Raw genomic sequence first — 19,723 nt, forward strand, 5'->3', positions numbered from 1 at the left:
GTGGGCCGGAGAGGAGCAGGGTGTAGACGGCAGGGCGGAGAGTGGGGGCGGCTGGCTCAGGTTAATGAGGTGGTCTGGGAGCGTGGTCTGGGTCCTGACTGCAGTATGTGAGGAGTTTGTGTTAGCCTGGGGGGGATTTGTTGCCCTAAGACCACTGGTGAGACGATCTTTGCCTCCGGCTGTGTTTGCACTTGTGTCTTGACTGTGTGTGGAGAAATGTGTGTGTGTGTGTGTGTGTGTGGGATGTCACGTGTGATGTTGCCCTCAGGATGACACAGGTTGAGGCTTTGCTATCTCTGTTTAATGTTGCCATTTTTGCATTAATATACATGCCTCTGTTTGCATGCATGCCCATTCCCTCGTGTTCACGGGCTGTTTGCGCTCTATCTGTGTATTTTCAGATTTCTGTGTCAGGTTGGACCACAAATGTGTACACAGCCCCCCCCCACCCCACCCCCGACCCCAGCCTCATTACCATTCCTCCTTTCCTGCCACCATTTTTTCTCGCCGCCATCAAGGCCTCGCCTGCTGGTGTTTGCATTGTAAATCAGGCCTGACAATAAGGCGATGATTAGATCCTACTCATATTCAAAAACACCTGATTTATTTATTCATCTTCCTCCCTTGCAAGCCATCGAGATGCATAATATCTGACCAAGGTGACATCCTCACTTCCAAATGTTATTCATTGCGTTGGCGGGTCAACCTCTTAACCAACAAACTCAGACAGGACGGATTAAATGAGGTTTGTATGGCTGGATGTCAAATCTCATCTCATTGGCTTCTTCCAATCCAAAGGAAAAAAAAATTTCAGCTGGTTCTGTCCTTCATGCATGTGATATCAGATCAGGTATCAGAACACGTGAAAGTGTGACAATCTGTCACGGTTTGAACATTCACAGATTTGAATCTGGCCTTGAGTGTAAAGCTGCGATACCCCGTCTCTGTTCATGAATATGCATTAGATATTATTTCTGGAAAGCTTCGGAATCTAAATATGGAACTAATTGATTACTAGTTAAGTCAGATAAGCCTCTGAGCTGTTGTTGTTCAGATTTTTCAAGAAATTGGTACCAAAGGGATTGGGGTATTTATTTTAGAAATGCATTCTGCACCTTCTTTCATAGATTTTCTGTAGTAATGAAAGCAAGTGGATCTGAAAAGTCTCTGATATTTAGAGGATTTCACGAGTTGTTTTGAAAACAGCACAAAGCATTTTGAATGCAAAAGAAGATCTTGAATGGTAATCAATACTAAGTGAAGTACATAAATGAACGCATGAATATAAATGGCACCTTAATGAACCAAACAGAGAATACGATCGTGAGTCTGTATATTGCCTGTTATTTTGAAATTGGACGCTCTGTGTTTCCTTTTCTGACTTCCAGTCCGGCTCGTTCTCTTTCGTCAAAATTTCACTTGCAGCGTATTTGAAACGGAGCAAAGGTTAGTGGCCCTGCTGGCCCACTCTGGAGATGGACCACAGCAGAAACACAATCATTGACTGTGTGGCAGCAAATGGCGATATAGTGCATGCGGCTGACAAACCACAACGTGCATGGAGTTGTGTGGAAAATGGGGGTTAATGGCACCTTTATTAACCAAATTATGATTGTGCTATTTGGAAGAGGACTTGAAATGAAAGACAGATAACATAAACTCATACCATAATGTTTAATGCCAATAAATCACATATGAGACTGGTTTCTTTATAGTCAGTATTTTTTGCTGACAGTGGAGTCGCCCTCTGCCAGTCATCAGAATTCAAGCAACACAATTGCTTAACTTTTTAAAACCAAGTTGCTTTTTCCGCTTGTCATTTGCAACCTTTTCCTAAAAGCATGTGAACTGTGTCATTCTGGGCATGTTTTAAGCTGGCATTAGCATTTAAGCACATTTAAACACTTTGCCAGAGTACATCCTCATTGCACTGCTAAACCGACTGTACTGCACACTTGTTGTTTTCTTATTCAGGTGTTCATTTTAGCATGCAGGGCTGTAAACACTTATCATTCTACATCCTCTTCACTGCAATCATCCGCCCTCCACGGTTTGGTGGGAGAGAGGGTTCAGCTGTGCTTGAGTGCTATAAAAAATCAGAACATCACAGCTCAGTCGCATCAAACAACCAACTCACCACGTTTATTTTCAGTTTGACGTGACGACTGAATCTACCTGTGTCTCTGTCACCTCCGTCGCTGCTCCTGTTAGTTTCAATTTGCAGAGAGAAGCTGTTGATCATACATCGCCAGATACTCGTTTATTTGTTGACATCCAATCTGCTTTTTATACACTGGTGTTGAATCCCTGCCAGGTCACAGTCTGGAGTGTTAGAAATGTTTTTCATGATGCTCTCTCTCTTTTGCTTAAATCACAAAGAGGATCAGCTGTCTTTGTGTCATCTCTGCCCAAAAGATGTCAAACACTTTGCAAGAAGTTCACTTCCAAACCAAAGCAGATGAAGAAAATCTTTGGACATGGTTGAAGTGTGGAGGCCGACGGCAGTGATCACATCATACGTGACCAGATAAGGATTTTCATTTCAATGCCGGGGATAAACAGGGTGAAACTGCACCTCTGCCTCTGACTAACCTTCCATCAGGACAATGGAGTCAGCTCTGTTCCTGAGAATTGTCGGAAAATTGAAAAGTGTTTCTTACCGCACATTCTCTGTTGAAAGTGTGCGACTGCCTCTAATCCAAATTCACAAGAAAACCCTTTGATGTTTGTTGGAATAATTTTATGCCTACTTCTCATTTTCCATTTTGTGCTTTCTTTTGAATTTTGATTGCAGCTACAGGCACTTTTCAATTGATATGCATTATGAACTCTGTAATAATTCAAAGGCCTTTGTTGAGGAACAAACATGTCAGTTGTCCCCAAAATGAATTTTTGCGACATATTGTGTCACCGTACTCCTTTGGTGAGTTCAGAGTAAAGGCTTACCAGATATTTTCCCGTTTTTAAAAGAGTTTTGTATTTTTGAGGCCTTTAAATTTCACTCATAAAGTGACATGTGTTAGTGTTACTTCATTGTTCTTGTCTGTGCCTGTACGTACAATCACGCCTCAGCGGCCATGGTATGGCATGTGTTTGTACACACAATATGTCTTTGTATGTGTGGAGTTATGGATGCATTATTGCGTTCTCAAATTTGGCGTTGGGTGACTCGTTCCTTCGAGGGATGGCAAAACTTGAGAGGCCGCCTAAAATACTGTGCAGTAATTGGAATTGCTTTATCTTCAGTCTCATCAATTAATGTGCAATTTTCCATTTAATCACTAACACGCTCAGTGCATTTGCAATTAAAATGAGGCCTGATAACAGAGAAGATGCCTCTCAGCTGATACCAGTTGGAATGAGAAGAGAAACCAGAAGACGCAATCAGTACACAAACTGACTCGCAGACATACACAAGGCATACAAACATTGTCACGCTGATATAATGCTACACTGAATGTACTCACACACTGATTCATGCATGCAGAGCACACACAATCACGCTGTACCATGATAGAACATGCAGATTTGCTGCTAAAACCCCAAATTAGAAGTCGTCAATGAAACTAAACCAGCATTTACTGTAGCATCAGAATGTTGGCAGCAGTGATTGATTGTAATCCTGCTCAAAGCGAGGAGAGTCTCATCTGTTTCGCCTCTGACTCTGCCTTTCTTTGCAGACATGGCAGTGGTCTGGGTCTGAGTGAGAGACAAGCTCAGTGTCTGTCGTGTTTTGTCCTGACTCTGAAGTGGGGTAAAGATGGCATAACTTCCTGTCTGGTAACAGGAGGATTGGGGAGCTGCATTACTATAGGCGGTGTATTTAAATGGAGGGGAAACAATTGGGAGTGAAGCCAACATTTTTGCTGCCTGCCTGCAGTATAAGTCATAAATCCTGCCTCCTCCATGTTAACAGATGGGTTATGGGTCAAACTATTGAGACAAATGTAGATTTGTCAAACAGAATCGGTCCTGATGGTTATCGTCATGCTAATTTAGTTTTATTTGGATCAGTTATTTCTTGCAAAGGAGTGGATATCGTGCCTTATTTGACAGCTCGGATGACAAACTTCAGCATTCTTATAAGTTTAGCTGAGTAAAAGAGAAATAACCATTGGTGTCTGCTTCAAACCAGCACATTAATCTCTTCTACTGTAGACTGTTCCAACCTGAGGGGTCTTTGATGTTTTATTGCTTAGTTTAATGCAATATTTAGAGGAAGGGGCCTGGCATCAATCAATCAATCATTATTTGTATAGCGCCAATTTATAACAAGCTTTATCTCAAGACACTTCACAAAAGAGTATATGGATTAATATGCAGGCAAGATTTCTCTTTTGTATTTCCCACATTCCTGTTGTCCACACTTCCTATCTGCTAAGGTGGAGGCCAGAGCAGGCCGTGCATGAGTAAGAACGCTGAAGGTTGTGGGAAGCAAGACACATTCTATTGTATGGAATTTGTCTTGCTGTATTGGTGCAAAAAACAGTTAACATGGGAAATAAAGCCAAAATAGCAAGAATTTAATAAAAACTACTAAGAACTACACAGTCCAATGGTGGAGAATGTGCATCGGGCAGTGGTAATTCTACGTTTTCACCAGTCAGCGATTTAAAGCTTTCAATGCTGCTACATGCAGAATTCGTAGTAAGAACAGGGCGACTTTTTGTGTCTGTGGTTTTATTTATAGTGAGCTCAGTGTATTGTGTGGTGTGTTGTCAGTCAGCATTATATCAGTGGATGATACACTTTTTATAGTTGTTTGCAGATGCTTTAACTTTCTCAAAAAAAAAAAAAATAACATTTCTTGATGTTCACCCCCACACACTTCAGAGATACTCCCAATCCTCAGCTTTAGTGGTCAGGAGGATTTATTACACTTTTTTTATTTCCTGAGGCGTTAGCTCTGAATGAATGCTGTAACCTGTGCAGAGATGTTGCTCAGATGTTACGGTTCCATTTCACTCACTGATAATCAGACATTTTCCTGCAGGTCAATACCATTCAGCCCAAGTGCACCGCTGAACTGTAATTGCTGGCTGCCTTTCATAAGGCTGAACGTGGTGTTAGGAGGCTTTTGTCCAATAAGTCCAGTGGCTCAGGTTATACAGAACGCATTTGGGCTTGGAAGAAAAGAGGATTTAGGTATCAGCATCAGTGAGTGTCAGCGCTAGAATGAATCTGGGCTTTTCTATATACAGTGATTTGCAAGAATTTATATTTTGGTTTAACAATCGTATTTTCAAATTATGCAACAATATATTAACTATGAGCTACAGAGCTACAACATTTTCAGGAGTGTGGCGCATGTGTGAAAAGGCAAAGGGTTGAAAAGATTCAGGGGCAAAACAAGCTTAAAAAACACGACAACGACTGTTTCACAGTAGTTGTGAGACAATACTTAAACATTTAATTAGAATTATACAAAAAAGACAAAATCTATAGGACAAAAAAAAAAGGAATTCACAGGAAGAACAGAAAGTTACATTGCATTATTACATTTAAATGCATCTGTGTTTATGTGTTATTATATTTCAAAACAAAGCACTTAATCCAGGACGTTAATAAATGTAACTGTCACATTTATCAGAACACGCTTTCCACCCTCAGGTCAAATAGCTAATTTAGAGGACATTTTCATGCGGCGTGAACACATAGGTTAGCTGTAGCTTCAGGATGAAGCCCCTGCTGTGCTCGCCAATACAGTAGTAAGTTCTGCAGATGGCAGGGGGTCTATATGTGTGTCTGTGTGTATTAGTGTATGTAACTGAGCCCTGAACCAATTAGCTCCTTCACATGGGGGTGGGGGCGACGGTTACAGCGGTGTTCCACAGGGTAAGGCCCCTCAGCCCTGTGGGGTCTCGGCCAATAGCAATTAGCCCACCAACAAGAGCCCTAATTAGCCCTCTTGATTGGCTCGGCAACTGCACAACAACAAGAGCAGCAGCAGCAAACACAACCAAGGTGACTCCAACAAGATGCTTTAAACCTGACTGTACTGTAATTAGTGAACAAACATGGAGGTCTGTAAGTGGTAAACAAGTAGTCGGGCTTGTTTGCAGTGTTGTTTTAAACCTGCTGGTTTGCAAAGAATAACTGAAAAGGAGTTTCTTATCTAGTCTTCTGGACAAATCTTTATTATTACATCTTCTGTCAGCTCTACACACACAAAGAGAGATTGAACAGAGAGGGCAAATATATAAATGAGTAAATCTAGACAGTGGAGAGAGAGAAAAAACATTCGAGGAGAGATGCAGCCTGCTTCTATTACTTCATCATAGCAGCACCTGGTGGCTGCCGCTGTAATAGAATCCACAATCACTGCGATGCACTGGATTCATGTTTGTTTTTTTGTTTTTTTCTGTTTCTTTCTTCAGCCTCAATGTGAAGCTATCCCATGATGCAACATGCGTCCTCAGCACCTGCAGTGACAATGATGGCCACCCAGAGTGTTCCTCCACCATCGTACCAGGAGAGCCAACAGGTCAGAAAGGTCTCGTCAGATCTTACACTTAACCTATGGCAGTATCTTAGAAATTAGTGACATCCCAGAGAAACGGAATCTCTGTTGCTCACTATGGCAGATTGCATCCGGCACAAATTCTGTTACAATTCAGTGCTGAATGTTTAGCTACCCTCTGAGTTGTTCCTAATTCTCTTTGAAGTCATTTCAGTGACCTCATCACAAGTCGGGACTCAAAAGAATGCATTTATTATCCGATGAATGTTGAATAGTTCAGCCCAGAGGGCATCATTCGTCTATACGCTCACTAATGAACTGCTTATGATTGGGTGTTTGAAGGATCCGAGTTGTGTTGTGCATGTAAACATCAGTTTCTTTTTTCAGTAACAAGAAAATGCACGCATCTGCTTTTTTTTTAAATGTTTTTGAGAAACCAAAGGGAGATTGTGTTGGCACTTCAGTAATCATCAATACAACCTCAATTCCAAAATCAAGTGGCTTGCTATGCCTAGTCCTGCAGAGCATCCAGACACTGACAAGTTTAGACTGCTTAAGACCTGCATCATGATTCAGCTATGTTTGCATCCTTTTATTGCCATTACAGTGGGAAAAAAAAGAAAAGAAAAGGTTTTGGTTCACACTTTGTGTGGTGTTGTAGTCAGCAGATGTTGTACCAGTTACTAATCCAATACCAATGTTTCATTAATAACCAGCATCCCTAACTAAGAGGATGGTACTGGGAATCATTTCACCCATATCTAAGGCTGATTCAAGTTGTCTTGGGTCTTTCAAAGAAAATTAGATCAATAAATACACATAAACTAAATAGTTATCAAAGACCACCCTACAATCTGTGTACCACTTGCAATGGCATCACTTAGCCCCTGCTGATACAGCAAACCCTCATCGTCGACAGGCTGCATTGTATTCACACTTACTTTGTACTTACTGTGTTGTTGCTCGGTTCTTTTGCTAGCATGGTCTGTCAAAATGGCCATTAAAATCAAGCCACTGGTGTCTGATCCATGAAGGTTTTTTAGCTTGTAACCTGCAGCGCTGCACTGTGTGGTGACGTCATAGCTCCAGGAATTTGCGGTGAAGCTCATTGTTTTTACATCCATTAACTCTGCTGATAAGTGTTCTCATATGGTCTTGCTGAGGTCAGGCAGAGCGCTCTCTGAAAAATATTTACATGACGCCAAGCTTTCAAACCATCACAGTGAGTTTCTTAGCGTCTTTGCAGTCCTGCTGTTTCTTTCCTTTTTTTGGTTTCTCCTCTGAATGTTAGGTCCATGACTTCTTTTTCAAACTAAACATCTGGCTCACTAAAGGGAAGATGAAAGTTGTTGGTTCTTAACTTCAAATATCAACACACTTTCTCCAGAATCTTCGGCCCTTTCTTTAAGTCATGATTATAAGGGCTATAAGAATACATCTTTTTTTTATGTAAGAGGTCAGACCCCATGCGGTCTGCATAGTTCAACACAACATGGTGCCACCAACAGGTCAGGGTAAGGAATGAGACCTCACTGTGGATGGACCCCAGCTTTGTCATGCACTGCAGACCACCCCATGTGAAGGAGGTCGAGCTGGTTCATCTGACCGCCTCACCCTCCTCCTCATCCAAAACACCTCTGTCTGCTTTCGCCCCGAGGATTAGTGCCGAGGGAGAGCTCCCGAGCTGCAGTCTGCGCACTCGGCAAATGCAAATGAGAGCTAGTTAAGTGTGAAGAAGCTAATTTATTTCCCATTTGGTGCTGGGATTAAGACTTGAAGCTTCCTCCCATCCCACCCTGACTAGGAGGGGGGAAAAAAGAGAGTGGGGGTGCAGTTGTTAGACTCGTTTCCTGAGAGAGAACGAATGAGAGAGGAAAGTGGGGTAGAGGATGAAGAAGACAACAGAATGTCTTCGTAGCATCCGCCTAAAGCACAAATAACATCAAAGGAGGCTAACAGATCCTGTAGTGTCTCCATGTTGGACCAACACTGGTGCTGTGCTTCTTCAGGGCGGAGGAATATTCAGCACCATATGAAACAGTGTTTATTTGATAGAGTCATTATTAATATTTAACAGGAATTTATATTTGACCTGAGCATGCCTTGTTCAATTACTGAATCTATCCCATCATTCATTCTGTTTTACAGCTTCATTACAAGGCTGCTGAATGCGAATAACAATAATTCACTCCAGCTACGTCCTCATTTACAGTCTGTCAGCATCATATGCATGTTATTGCTTTGGAAGAGTGATTAAAAAAACTCTGACCTCACTAGCGGCTCCATGCTCAAAGCGTGATGTGAAGAATTGTATCAGTCTTCATTGGTGATGTAATTTTCAAACTTAACTGATTTAACAAGTTACGACTTCTGTCCACAGTCGAGAGCGCTTCTTACCACCGCTCATTGTGGCTATATTAGGAAAAGTAGCAGTCGAGAAAATTTGTAATAACTTAACTTCACACAAGAAATGATTCAGTGGACTCGTATGGATTAATTTGAAATAAATACTTATAACAATGACTCCGGAGGAGTAGCAGAACGCACATGTGATGCTTGTCTTGTTACGGCAATTCTGTCAGACTCTCCAAAAAGCTTTGCATATACCCCAAATGGTCTGGGACAATTTGGAGCAAACACTAAGTCTGCAAAACAAGATTTGAGGTGAAGACATGACACACTAAGCTGTGCTTGCTCGGCCTATTCATAGCTGAACTATCAGATCTGACTTAAACAGAAAGAGGAAATAAGGACAATAATGTCTGTCACATTCTACTACCTGTTTTAGATTGCTCGCTGTGCTTCAATTCAAGGAAATTGAAATTGAAGGAAACGAGTCAGACTTGCGTCTCCTTCGCCATGGATGCTGACTAAGCTGATACATTAAGTCTCGCCATGTCTTGATTCTGATTGGTTGGTGAAGTGAACATTGAGGAGCGCAGCGTTGTTCCAAAAGTTGAACTGTTTTCAACTGAAAGCGCTGAGAGCAGGAGGAGATAAGACACAATATTAGAGAAAATACTGATCTGTGCACCAAGATAACTATTATTAGTGCTATAGCTAAGATGGGGAACATGCTGAAAACGTGACTTCTTGTGTTGTTATTGTGAGCATACTGATGTTAGCATTTAACCTGTAGCACTATAGTGCCCAAATACAGCCTTACGGAGTCACTAGCATCGCTGACGTCTCCTTCGACCTTCGGCCCTGTAACATATTTCCATTTTTATAGCTCCTGGATTTTGTACTTTTACACTGCACCCCAAAGCAGCATAATAGTTTTACAGACAGAGGAGACCCACTACGTCAACATATAGCAGGAGCTTGACATACACACAGACTGTACACACACATGCACATACAGTGTTTGTCTCTGTTACCTTTCATGCTGGACCAGCTGAGGTATGACTTTGCCCCACCATTGTGTCTCTGTGACATTTAAATTGATGGCGAGGCATAACGGAGCCATTACAGTCCTGTACTGAACTGTGGCTGTAAAGGGTGCTTTGGTTTTATGTACTGCAGCCTGAGAGCTATATTGTCCCTTCCGGTTTTCTCCAAATGGCAATCTCCAGTGTTGAAAAATGAAGCACACATGAAAGTGTAAAAAATTGTGTACATTACTGGCTGCAAAAGCACCCATATTACGCCTAACGTTTTTTCTCAATAAATGAACATGTTTACAGCCTGGTAAAAAAAACCCAACACATTCGATATAACGAGCTCAGTTTTCTATTTGCACATACTGTATGGGGGATGAAGTTTCTTTTTACAACTCTTTCATTTTAATTTGATGAAGCCTCATTGTTTGTCATTCATTTATAGAGATAATTAGGGGTGTTGCTGGTAGACACATTGTAGCTGTTAGAAGGTTCAAGGCCTGCTTCATCTCTGCCTCTTTCTAAGCTGACAGAAAGTCAGTTTGAGATAACATTTCCAATATGGCGACCGCCCTTATTCACAATGCCTTTTTTGGAACAAATGTTTGACATCACTGAGACTACGTCCATGTTTTGTACACTCTATGGTTTCTCCGATTCAACTATTAAGCTAACAAGAAACATGAAACGGCTTCTAATTTCAACATGATAGTTTAAATGTCAATCTGTTATTGTTGTTGTGTGTCTCCCCAGATGACGGGCACAACTCAACAGAACACCAAGACCCCCCAGGTCCACATCCCAGCGGCCTCTGCAGCAGGAAACACCTCTGTCAGTGTGACCCTCGACCCCCAGGCCCAGCTTGAGTCTGACAAGAGGGCCGTTTACAGGTGAGTTCAATGTCTCATGAGATGTGTGGGTGTCATATATCCTCTATGGAACAATACACTAAAGTGACTCAAACAAACTGTGAGTTATACCAAAGGTGAAACAATCACTTACACGTGTGCACTTTCCTCCCCGTAAAATCCTCCACACTTGTACGTCCTTCAAAGTAATAATTGCATTTTCTCCGTAGCACCTCGCCGGCTTTTGGAAATTGTACTAAATTGACTTGATGTGCTACTTGCCGACAAAGTGCTACAAACACTAGTGCTGTTTTTAATGTATTCCCTTAAACTCACCATGACTTGAAAGCTTTTGAAATTTGTACTTGAAGGTTGTCTCCCTCAATTTTCACTTAGTGCCGTTCGTAAACCAAAGAGCACCTTCAGTTAATGCCTTCACTCATCAAAGGGGAGCAGAAGCACCCTGAATTTACTTCTCTTTGAATTTAATAAATTGGCTTTTCAATATGCATCTGATATTCTGGCAGTCACAGGCTGTTTCTCTCCATCTGTAATGTGTATACTGGAGTACTTTTAACCTTATGATTCAGATTATAGGGATGAGACAGTGAATGGATAAATTAATATTTTCTAGGTGTGTTATTAGATAAAACTCCAGAGGCCTCAACAAACTAATATAAAATACATTTTAAAATAAAAAAGTGTTTATAAGGCAAAAAAGAAGATGTTTTGTACGGAAGCCCAGAGCAGACATATCGCCATGCTTTGTATTTAACTCGGTTTTCCTGTGATAACGAGTACATTTAGGTTGTTTTCTCCAGATTGAGAATCATTGATCTTGTTGTCATTTCAGCTGAATGTTCACAATTCACAGGAAAAAACAGCATTGTTACCCAAAGAAAACGACTTAAATAAGTCAGCCTCTCGAGAAACAACCTACGAATCTATACTGGTTATCAAGGTAAAACTGACTGGCTGCATATCTGCTCAGGGCTTCCGTAGTTTTGTCTGAGTTTCCAGACTTACATTGTAAATCATAATTTATTTCTTTTTCACGCCAACAGTCATTTTGAAAGGTAAGCATCACTTTTAAAGAGGTTCATCAGACTACTTCCTGTATGCCATCCTTCAGAGTACATCTGTAGAAATGAATCATACTAAGGGGGACAGTGCGTTCAAATAACAACAGAGATTAAGATCTTTTTATTTATGACTTCATCCCTGTTTGTTGAATGTAATGAGGATTTTTTGGCTTTACAAGTGTGCTTCCTCTTCCATTAGAGCAGATTTTAAGCTGTGAGTAAAAGCATTACAAAATGTTGTTTTACAATGTGCATTATTTTATTTATTTTTTTTTACCCAATTTCTTTATGTCAACCTTTTTTAAGGGTGTTTACAAATTTGTCCCACATTTTATTTTTTAATTTGCCCTCAAGAAGCCCTCAAAGGCACCACCTTGTTCGAAGTAGAAAACAAGAAACAAATCACCCCTGAAACCTAAAACTCTTAAAAAATGAAAAAAAAAAGCACCTCGCTCCCCTCCCAGCTTATAACTAGAATATTGATGCACCCTTATAATGAGCTTGTATTATCTATTTATGAGGTAAATTATTCACAATACAGACATTTTTAATCAAGCTGGATGATCTCTGGTGCAGGCAGCAAACCGGCAACTTAATATAAATTTGCAGCCTGATATGAGAATCGAGCTGCCTTACACCGTGTGGCACGGCCGGCCCTGTAAGGATGACACTGCAGACTGAGCTGGGCATCTAGCCCAGCTCCTCGAGCCCCCCAGCGGGTCTCCAACGCACCGCAATCTGAGGAGGTGCAAGCCCCTTGTGAGGCGGGCTGCTGTTAAGTCCTCTGCGGCTCCTCTGAGATACACGGCAGCCTTTGATGTGAACAGCCGTATTTGGAGCAGCTCCGGGTGCCGGTGATGGGGGAGGAGAGGGGGCTGTTTCAGTCCAAAACAGCCCCCTGTTCCACTTCCACATCCACATCCACATCCACATGGGGTTTTTGGGTCTCCATATTCCCATTCTGCCTAAATCTTACACATAAAAAATAAGAGGACGCTTAAAGTCGCAGTAAAAATATGTGACATATTTTAAAGCCTGTTCAGCCCTTTTGTTGTCTTCGATGTAGAATAGATGAATGTTAATAAGGATGTTAAAAGTCCTCAACTTAATAAGCATTCAAGTGTTTTGAGGAGAGTTGGGACATATGTATCTACTGTGATTCCTATAAAACATCGATTGTTTATCTAAAAGGACGAGAAACTGAGCGGCTGGGTGTGTTTTAATGACAGAGCTGGTTTGGAAACTCACAGAGAGAGCATCCCATCATATCCTAAACACAATCTTTATATATGTATGTATGTATTTATATATGTATATATATTTATACATGAACATATATCTATGTCAAATAACATGTCAAACACTTATTTAATTAAACCACAATGAAATTATCACTGAGCTGAGCCACCACTTGTGTTCACACATGAAGCTCACAATGGGACATTTTTCTGTTGTTTTGTGCACGTGTGAAAACTATATTGGTGGTACAACAGGGACACAAATGATGATTATAAAAAGAAGATGGGGCTATCTCTCTACAATCCAGAGGAAGCTGAGTCTGTATGTAAACGTGCTGGCCAATTAAAACCTTGCAATCAGCGAGCGAGATTCAGCACTGAGCTCAGGGAGCCACACGAGCGAAGGATCCGCAGCAGGAGCCGTTAAAACGTGATTATTTGGAGCTCTTAAGCGAAATCCTCGCTGTTCTGTATTCAGAGGAGGCTGAGCACATTCACATTTTTAGAATCATTTTTTAGCCGGTGCGAGGAGCTAATTGCCAAACGCACGTCGTTACCTTGTTAAAAACACAATTAAATCATGACTTCACGACTCGCTTCTCACACGGTGCGTTGAAAATTATGCAAAAAGAAACAAATGGTGTACTCTGTTTTAAACAAAAGTCTGATCTGCTGGTGTTTCTGCTCTTACACATTGCTCATGTGGGGGCTGTAGACTTTAAAAGAGAAAAGAATCCACATTTCTTTAATTATTTTAGCTCAGGAAGCCTGTGTGGGCTTTAATGTGTCTTTTCACTAATTGCTGGAATGCCAGCTTTACGAGGAGATGTGTGGCTTACTCTCTCCCTCGCTCTCTGTCTCTCTGCACACTTTGTTATTAGCAGCGAGTAAATGTGTGATAGGGTAATTAGACTAATGAGTTGTGGCATTTACTATAAAGATCTTTCTGAATCCTCTGCATCTTATTAAAAAGCTGGTAGAGGCTTCTGTTTTTCAAGTTGTGGTGGGAAGTGTTTGCAGCGGATGGGAGCGGATTCTGCTCAGAGATGGAAACAGGCTCTTAATTAAAAGAAAAATCACAATGGTGTTTTACTTTTTTGAACACAAAAATGTCCTTATGATTCGTCGAATCAATGGTTTATACCCGAACACAATGTTCCAGGTGATGTGCTTTTATGAGTGTTTGAGTTAGCCGCTGCTTCTCTTATGTAGAGCTCTGGGATTGAGTTATGAACAGGAAAGTATTTCTTTGAGAAGTCCAGCTCTGTCTAGCTCTTCCATGCAGGCCTTCTCAAAGCTTCTGTGATGAAATAAACTCAAATTAAGACTGATGGTTTATATTCTGCATCTTTGTCTAACACACTTTCCAAGCCCAACACATTTGGGGTGCTCAGGGTTTATAGGCGTCTGAAAAACGGGTCAGAACTGTCTTTTTAGATTTTGTTAGTTGCTGGTTCATCGTGATACATTTTACTGTTTAAAAAAAGCAAGAGATTATTTGTGGGGGAAAAAACACCTCTTTAACATTCTTAGGACAGAGTCCTTGAGGAGAGAAAACGTTCAAGTTGTCCACAGGAGCTTACAACAAACCAAACAGTGTTTTATTAACTTTAAGTAAGAAAAGTGATTTTTATCTTTGGAAAAAAAAAATGTTGTATTTATTTATTTATTTGTATATTTAGGGAATGGAATCATCTTTATACGTCACAATTTGCATCTCTGTAATTTGTAAACTAAAGCCTGGTTTCCACTTCAGTTTGGTCAAAAATGACGAGCATTATCACAGTTAAAAATTGGAAATGGTACCAAAATAACTGAACTGTACTGTCCTACTTTTTTGTTACCCTTCTGTTGCCAAGCAGCCTACCGACCTGACTCTAAAGGGTGAAGCTAGACACACTGCAGTCTGTTGATTGGTCAATAGAATGGTCCCATCCCGTGTGACAGCAGTTATAAATGAAAAACACAAGACCTTTCCCAAGGTTTCAAGAGAGTTACTTTAAGGCTGTTTTTTTATTGTCATTGGTACCACAAACAAGCTTGCAGGTGAAGACTTCTGCTGGCCTCCCTCTTTGTTTACTTTGTCATGTTCTTCATCATGTTCTTTGTTGAACCTATGGGTGGGCTACGCTGTGTTGCGATGCTAACCGTACTGCATAAATCAAGGCCACTTGGTGGAAACAGGGCTTTATAGACTGTGAGTGTTTAAATTCATTTTGAAATCTCAGTACTCGGTACCTTTGGTACTTGTGCATCTCGTTTCCTTCATTTAGTTCCTTTAATAGTTTACATCTCTGTTCTTTGGTGACTCTATGGTTGTCTTGCTGTTGAGACATTGCAAAACAACATGAGTGATTCAGAAACAGCTTTAATATCTGTCCACAGTGGTGGACTGAATGCTATGCATGAAAGAGACTGTATTTTACATTTACATGATGCAATTTGTCGAACCCATTGAAAGCTTCTGAAGAAACCCAAACAATTGTTTATGGGACCTAACACATTTTATTTGGATCAAAAAGTAAAAGTCATAGGAATGAAATTGGATTTATTGTGTTTCCTCAGAGGTTGGATGCCTTTTTTATAGATGCAGTGATGTGTCAGTGCCGAGCTCTGTATGGTGCATATTATCATTTACTCCCTCCATAGTGGGTCTTTGCTGAAAGCCTCTCTCATGCTGGTCAGCGCGAGTATTTTGCATTGAGACAGGATTTGAAGGTTTGTGTATGGAAGGCTGACATGCAGTCATGCTGATAGTAGCCAATCTCTGCGAGAAACAGGAATTTATTATTCTTCCCTGTGTGTGTTTATGCTTGTTTATGCACTTGGTGTTAATGTATAAAAGGAAGTGAAGATTTGGAAATGTCTCGTGTCGAACACATCAGGAGGGAGTGTGTTTTAATTTCACACGTCATATACTGGGCTATCCCTGTTTGTGCTGGTCTGTGTTTGTCTGTGTCTTTAATACACCATAGAGTCTGTTTATCCTCACTGACACAATGCATCAATGCATCCTTCACCACTGTGCAGCTCATCCTGCAGTGCACAGACCGGCATGTCTGACGGGCTTAAAAAATGGGCCGAGCTTCCTCCGTTTTGCAGGTCAGCGTGTGTCTGCGCTCAGACGCTGCTCAGCGCAGGAAACTGTGTCAAAGCTCAAGTACTTTTATTGGCTGTTTCTTTCAGATACTTGCTTTTATGAGTTTCCTCGCCGCTTGACTTTAGATGAGAAAGGAAGTCCTCAAGTTATTTTCCCTTTTCTTCTCTTTTCTCTGGGAACTATTTAGGGCCGTTTACTGTGTTTTTAACTTTTCTCGGTGAATACAGCAAACACAGAAGAGAGCAGAACGTGTGTTTCACTTCACAGCACTTCACCTTTAATCTTTTGTCACCTTTAATCTAAAGTAAACGATTATTGTTAGACGTGATTTGATATTTACACATTATTTTTCAACAAACTTTACTCACAAATGTTCATTAATGTAATTTAAAAAAAAAAAAAAAAAGATGACGTCGAGGCTGGCCGGGAAGCATGGCAGTGATTCTCTCTGCTACTTCGCAGTCAGTTGAAATCAGTAACATCTACAGAGGTAGTAACAGAGGCGTCACAGAGGTGAGACAGTAGCAGAACCATCCGGGAAGTGCAGCAGCAACACTTTGTGTTTGTTCATGTCTGGCTGTATTTGCATGTGGAGCTTTGCGGTGCCGTGCGTCCTCAACGCTAAAAAACACAATGTGCATTCAGAGACTGGGAACATATTAGGTTGATTCAAAAACGTAATGATGGCCAAGCTCAGTTACTGCACTTTTACAAAAGAAGCAGACTGAAAAGGGCTGTGGAGTTATAACATGAAGTTCTCTACATTATTACTGGGAGTCATTTCAGTTGAAGATTTTTCAGTTTTTTCTTTATTGTCCTGCTTCTTTCTCCTGAAAAGTTTTTTTTTTCTTTATGTCCTATCATAGGAGGAAAACGTGCAAGTTGTTCTTACTTCCTCTCTAAATTCCAAACAGGGCAACTGGTTGTGGGTTTTGTTGGAGAGAAGTTGTACAAACCAAAGAGTGGATGGAGCTTTTTTGGTTTGGGAGGCCTCAGAGAAACAAAACCCCCCCGTGAAGTTCAGGACCAGACATGAGAGTGAAAAGGGGGGTTTGAAAAGTAAAGAGAAAGGAGACAGGATTTATTCAGATAGTGCCTGGGGTACTTTGTGTGTGCATATGTGTGTGTGTGTGTGTGTGTGTGTGTACCTAAACCTCACGAACACACACACACCCTTACACAGGGTGTGCTTCAGACATGTAGCCTGGGGAAACGGGGGCCTTGTCGGGAGCAAACGCAGCAAGGCTCCAGCACATACTGGCTTCTAATATACAGGAGTACAGCAGGCCTGATTAGGCTTCCAAACAGCAGGAGCACAGAGAGAGAGAGAGAGAGAGAGAGAGAGAGAGAGAGAGACTCCTCCAGCTCGCTCGCTCTCTTTCTCCAAATATTCACATAAACACATACCTTCAAACCCCTCCCCCTCTCTCCCTCTGTACCCCCCTTGGTGGCCTGACAGATTACTGAAAGCAGGAAAACATGACTCGCTCCATCGAAGACTAGGTTGCTTTGATTGGGGCTTGTTTTCTTGCATCTGCTTCTGCAGGTTTGACACTTCTCTGTGTTTGGAGAAAGCCCAATCATTTGGGTGAATTGAAAGGATAATCCAAAAGTTTTTCGAAATTCATGTCTTTTTAACACATGTTGAGCCAATGATAAAGTCCAATGTTTTATTTGCAGAAATCTTTGATTTTGATAATGAACTGGGTCTCATGTAGTCATTTTTGTCGGTGGCATGAACAACCCAGCATAAGTGCTCCTGAGAGATTAGTTGGAAATGGAAAAATGTTTTCTGTGACCTCGGCTGTGTTGTAGGTTAAATATATAATATTAAACATTCTGATTATTAATACTACACACATCACATAAATGCACTTTATCTAAATGTGTTATACAGAGAAGAGGGAAGAGAGGAAAAAAGAGTTGTATTAAATTCCTCCTGGATATGTTTTTCTCAGCTTTTTGTGAACATGTTGACAGCCTCTGTCATCAGTGTTTGGATGGGTGTGAAGGTGTAGGTGTGTAGGTGTTTTTTTATACATGTTGTTTTGTTACCTGCTAAGGGACTGCAGATGTAAATGAGCCTAGCTCTGGTGCAATGCATCAAATGACTACATTTATGTTTTAATTGCACATTTTCCCTTACAAATAAAGTTACATTGAATTGAATTGACCTGTGGTGTGTAAAAAGAGCTTTGAATTGTCACAATATTAGAAAAGTGCTTTACAAGCTTAACTCCTTTAACTAAGGTCAGGACGGTACTTCCTTCAGCTTGTGTGTGAGACTCAAACTTGTTTTAAATTTTTTCGAGTGGACCCCTCTCTCTCTCTCCAACCGTTAGCTTCAGTTTCTCATGGCACAATGATGGAGTGTCATTGCAAAAAAACAACAGGAGGAACCAACAGGGCATCCAAACTGATGAAAGACTGTATTTGGCCTAAAAGACAGAAAACAACTACTGAATTTCTAGAAGGATATTGTTTCTTGAAATTGAGCGCAGCATCTTGTCTTGTTGAAGCACTTTGAATTCCCTTGTTTTTCAAATGTGCTATCATAAACACACTTGTCTTGTCTTGCCTTGTTCTAAAGAAAGCAGTCAACACTTTCAGTTAAGGAGCTGTTCAGATTTCTGTCGATGTCTTTTTGGCGCAGAGAGTTGCATGGGAATTTTGGTACAACCAATAAGAGAAGCCTCGGGTTACTGCTTGGCAACATTTGATGGACTTGCATGTCTATATGGCTGGCACCCCAACCTACCCATTCTTACCTTCCCTCCAGGAAGTATATGTATTCACACAAATTTAACCAGTATTAAATTTGTGTGAACCCATCTTTAATGGATGCTGATAGGCACTGACAGACTACCAGGCTCATTATATCTTACATTATACATACATTATATTATCTAGTTAATGTTAAACAGGTTTAGACTTTATTCTCTCAGTGTTTGAGTAGCTCCCCTTATTAACAAACCACTGTTGGTTATAATGAATTTATTCAGGAATTCTGAGACGCCATTTTTTTTCTTCTTCTTTTTTTTTTTCTTTTAAAGTCCTTCTCAAAAAACACATTCAGTAATTGTTCTGAAGCATTTGGTTGTATAACAGTCCTCATTGAAAGCAGTACTGTACTCAACCTGCTCAGCTCCAAGCTGCAGACACTCAGTGTAAGAGCTACAGCTGAAAATAGAGTCAAGTTTGACGTGAAAATTATTAGGTGACAGAAAAACCTGAAATCCAACCATTGCAATGTTGCTCTCTATCTGCTGGGTGTGTAAATAAGAGTCTATTTGCACAACAAGGCCGACACATCTGCATCTGGTCACATCTGGACACATCTGGTGAATACTTTTCAACCAGCAGCTTTGCTCAGTTGATCTCTCGTCTCTCAACCGTAAGTTTAGAAGGTCTGGGGTTCAGATATTTACACTGGACTTTTTTTTCTTCTTCTTGAAAATAGCTCAGGTTAAACTGAACTCCAAACAGTAAATCAGCATATCTCTAAGGGGTTTAGGAGAAGGAGGTGAAACAACCTAACCTTTATGCAAACACTTAGCATACTTTGTTGCATTATAGTGTATCTGTAAAGGGTTAGAGCTGTGCCCTTCAGCTCAT

General features: G+C 40.8%; 1 protein-coding gene across 3 annotated transcripts in view; it reads left to right on the top strand.

Moving 5' to 3' along the window:
• Positions 1-19,723, top strand: part of LOC306832082 (homeobox protein PKNOX2-like) — a 107,616-nt gene that overhangs the window by 68,170 nt on the left and 19,723 nt on the right. For 2 of the 3 annotated variants that reach the window (XM_079356480.1, XM_079356479.1), the window contains exons 3-4: positions 6,378-6,484; positions 10,594-10,730. In XM_079356480.1, the coding sequence (XP_079212606.1) occupies positions 6,398-6,484; positions 10,594-10,730 (224 nt within the window). In that variant the 5' untranslated portion in view covers positions 6,378-6,397. The remainder of the gene's footprint in view (positions 1-6,377; positions 6,485-10,593; positions 10,731-19,723) is intronic. The other variant, XM_079356481.1, reaches the window with a different exon arrangement.

This window comes from Symphodus melops (assembly GCF_947650265.1).
Source record: "Symphodus melops genome assembly, chromosome: 11".
NCBI lineage: Eukaryota > Metazoa > Chordata > Actinopteri > Labriformes > Labridae > Symphodus > Symphodus melops.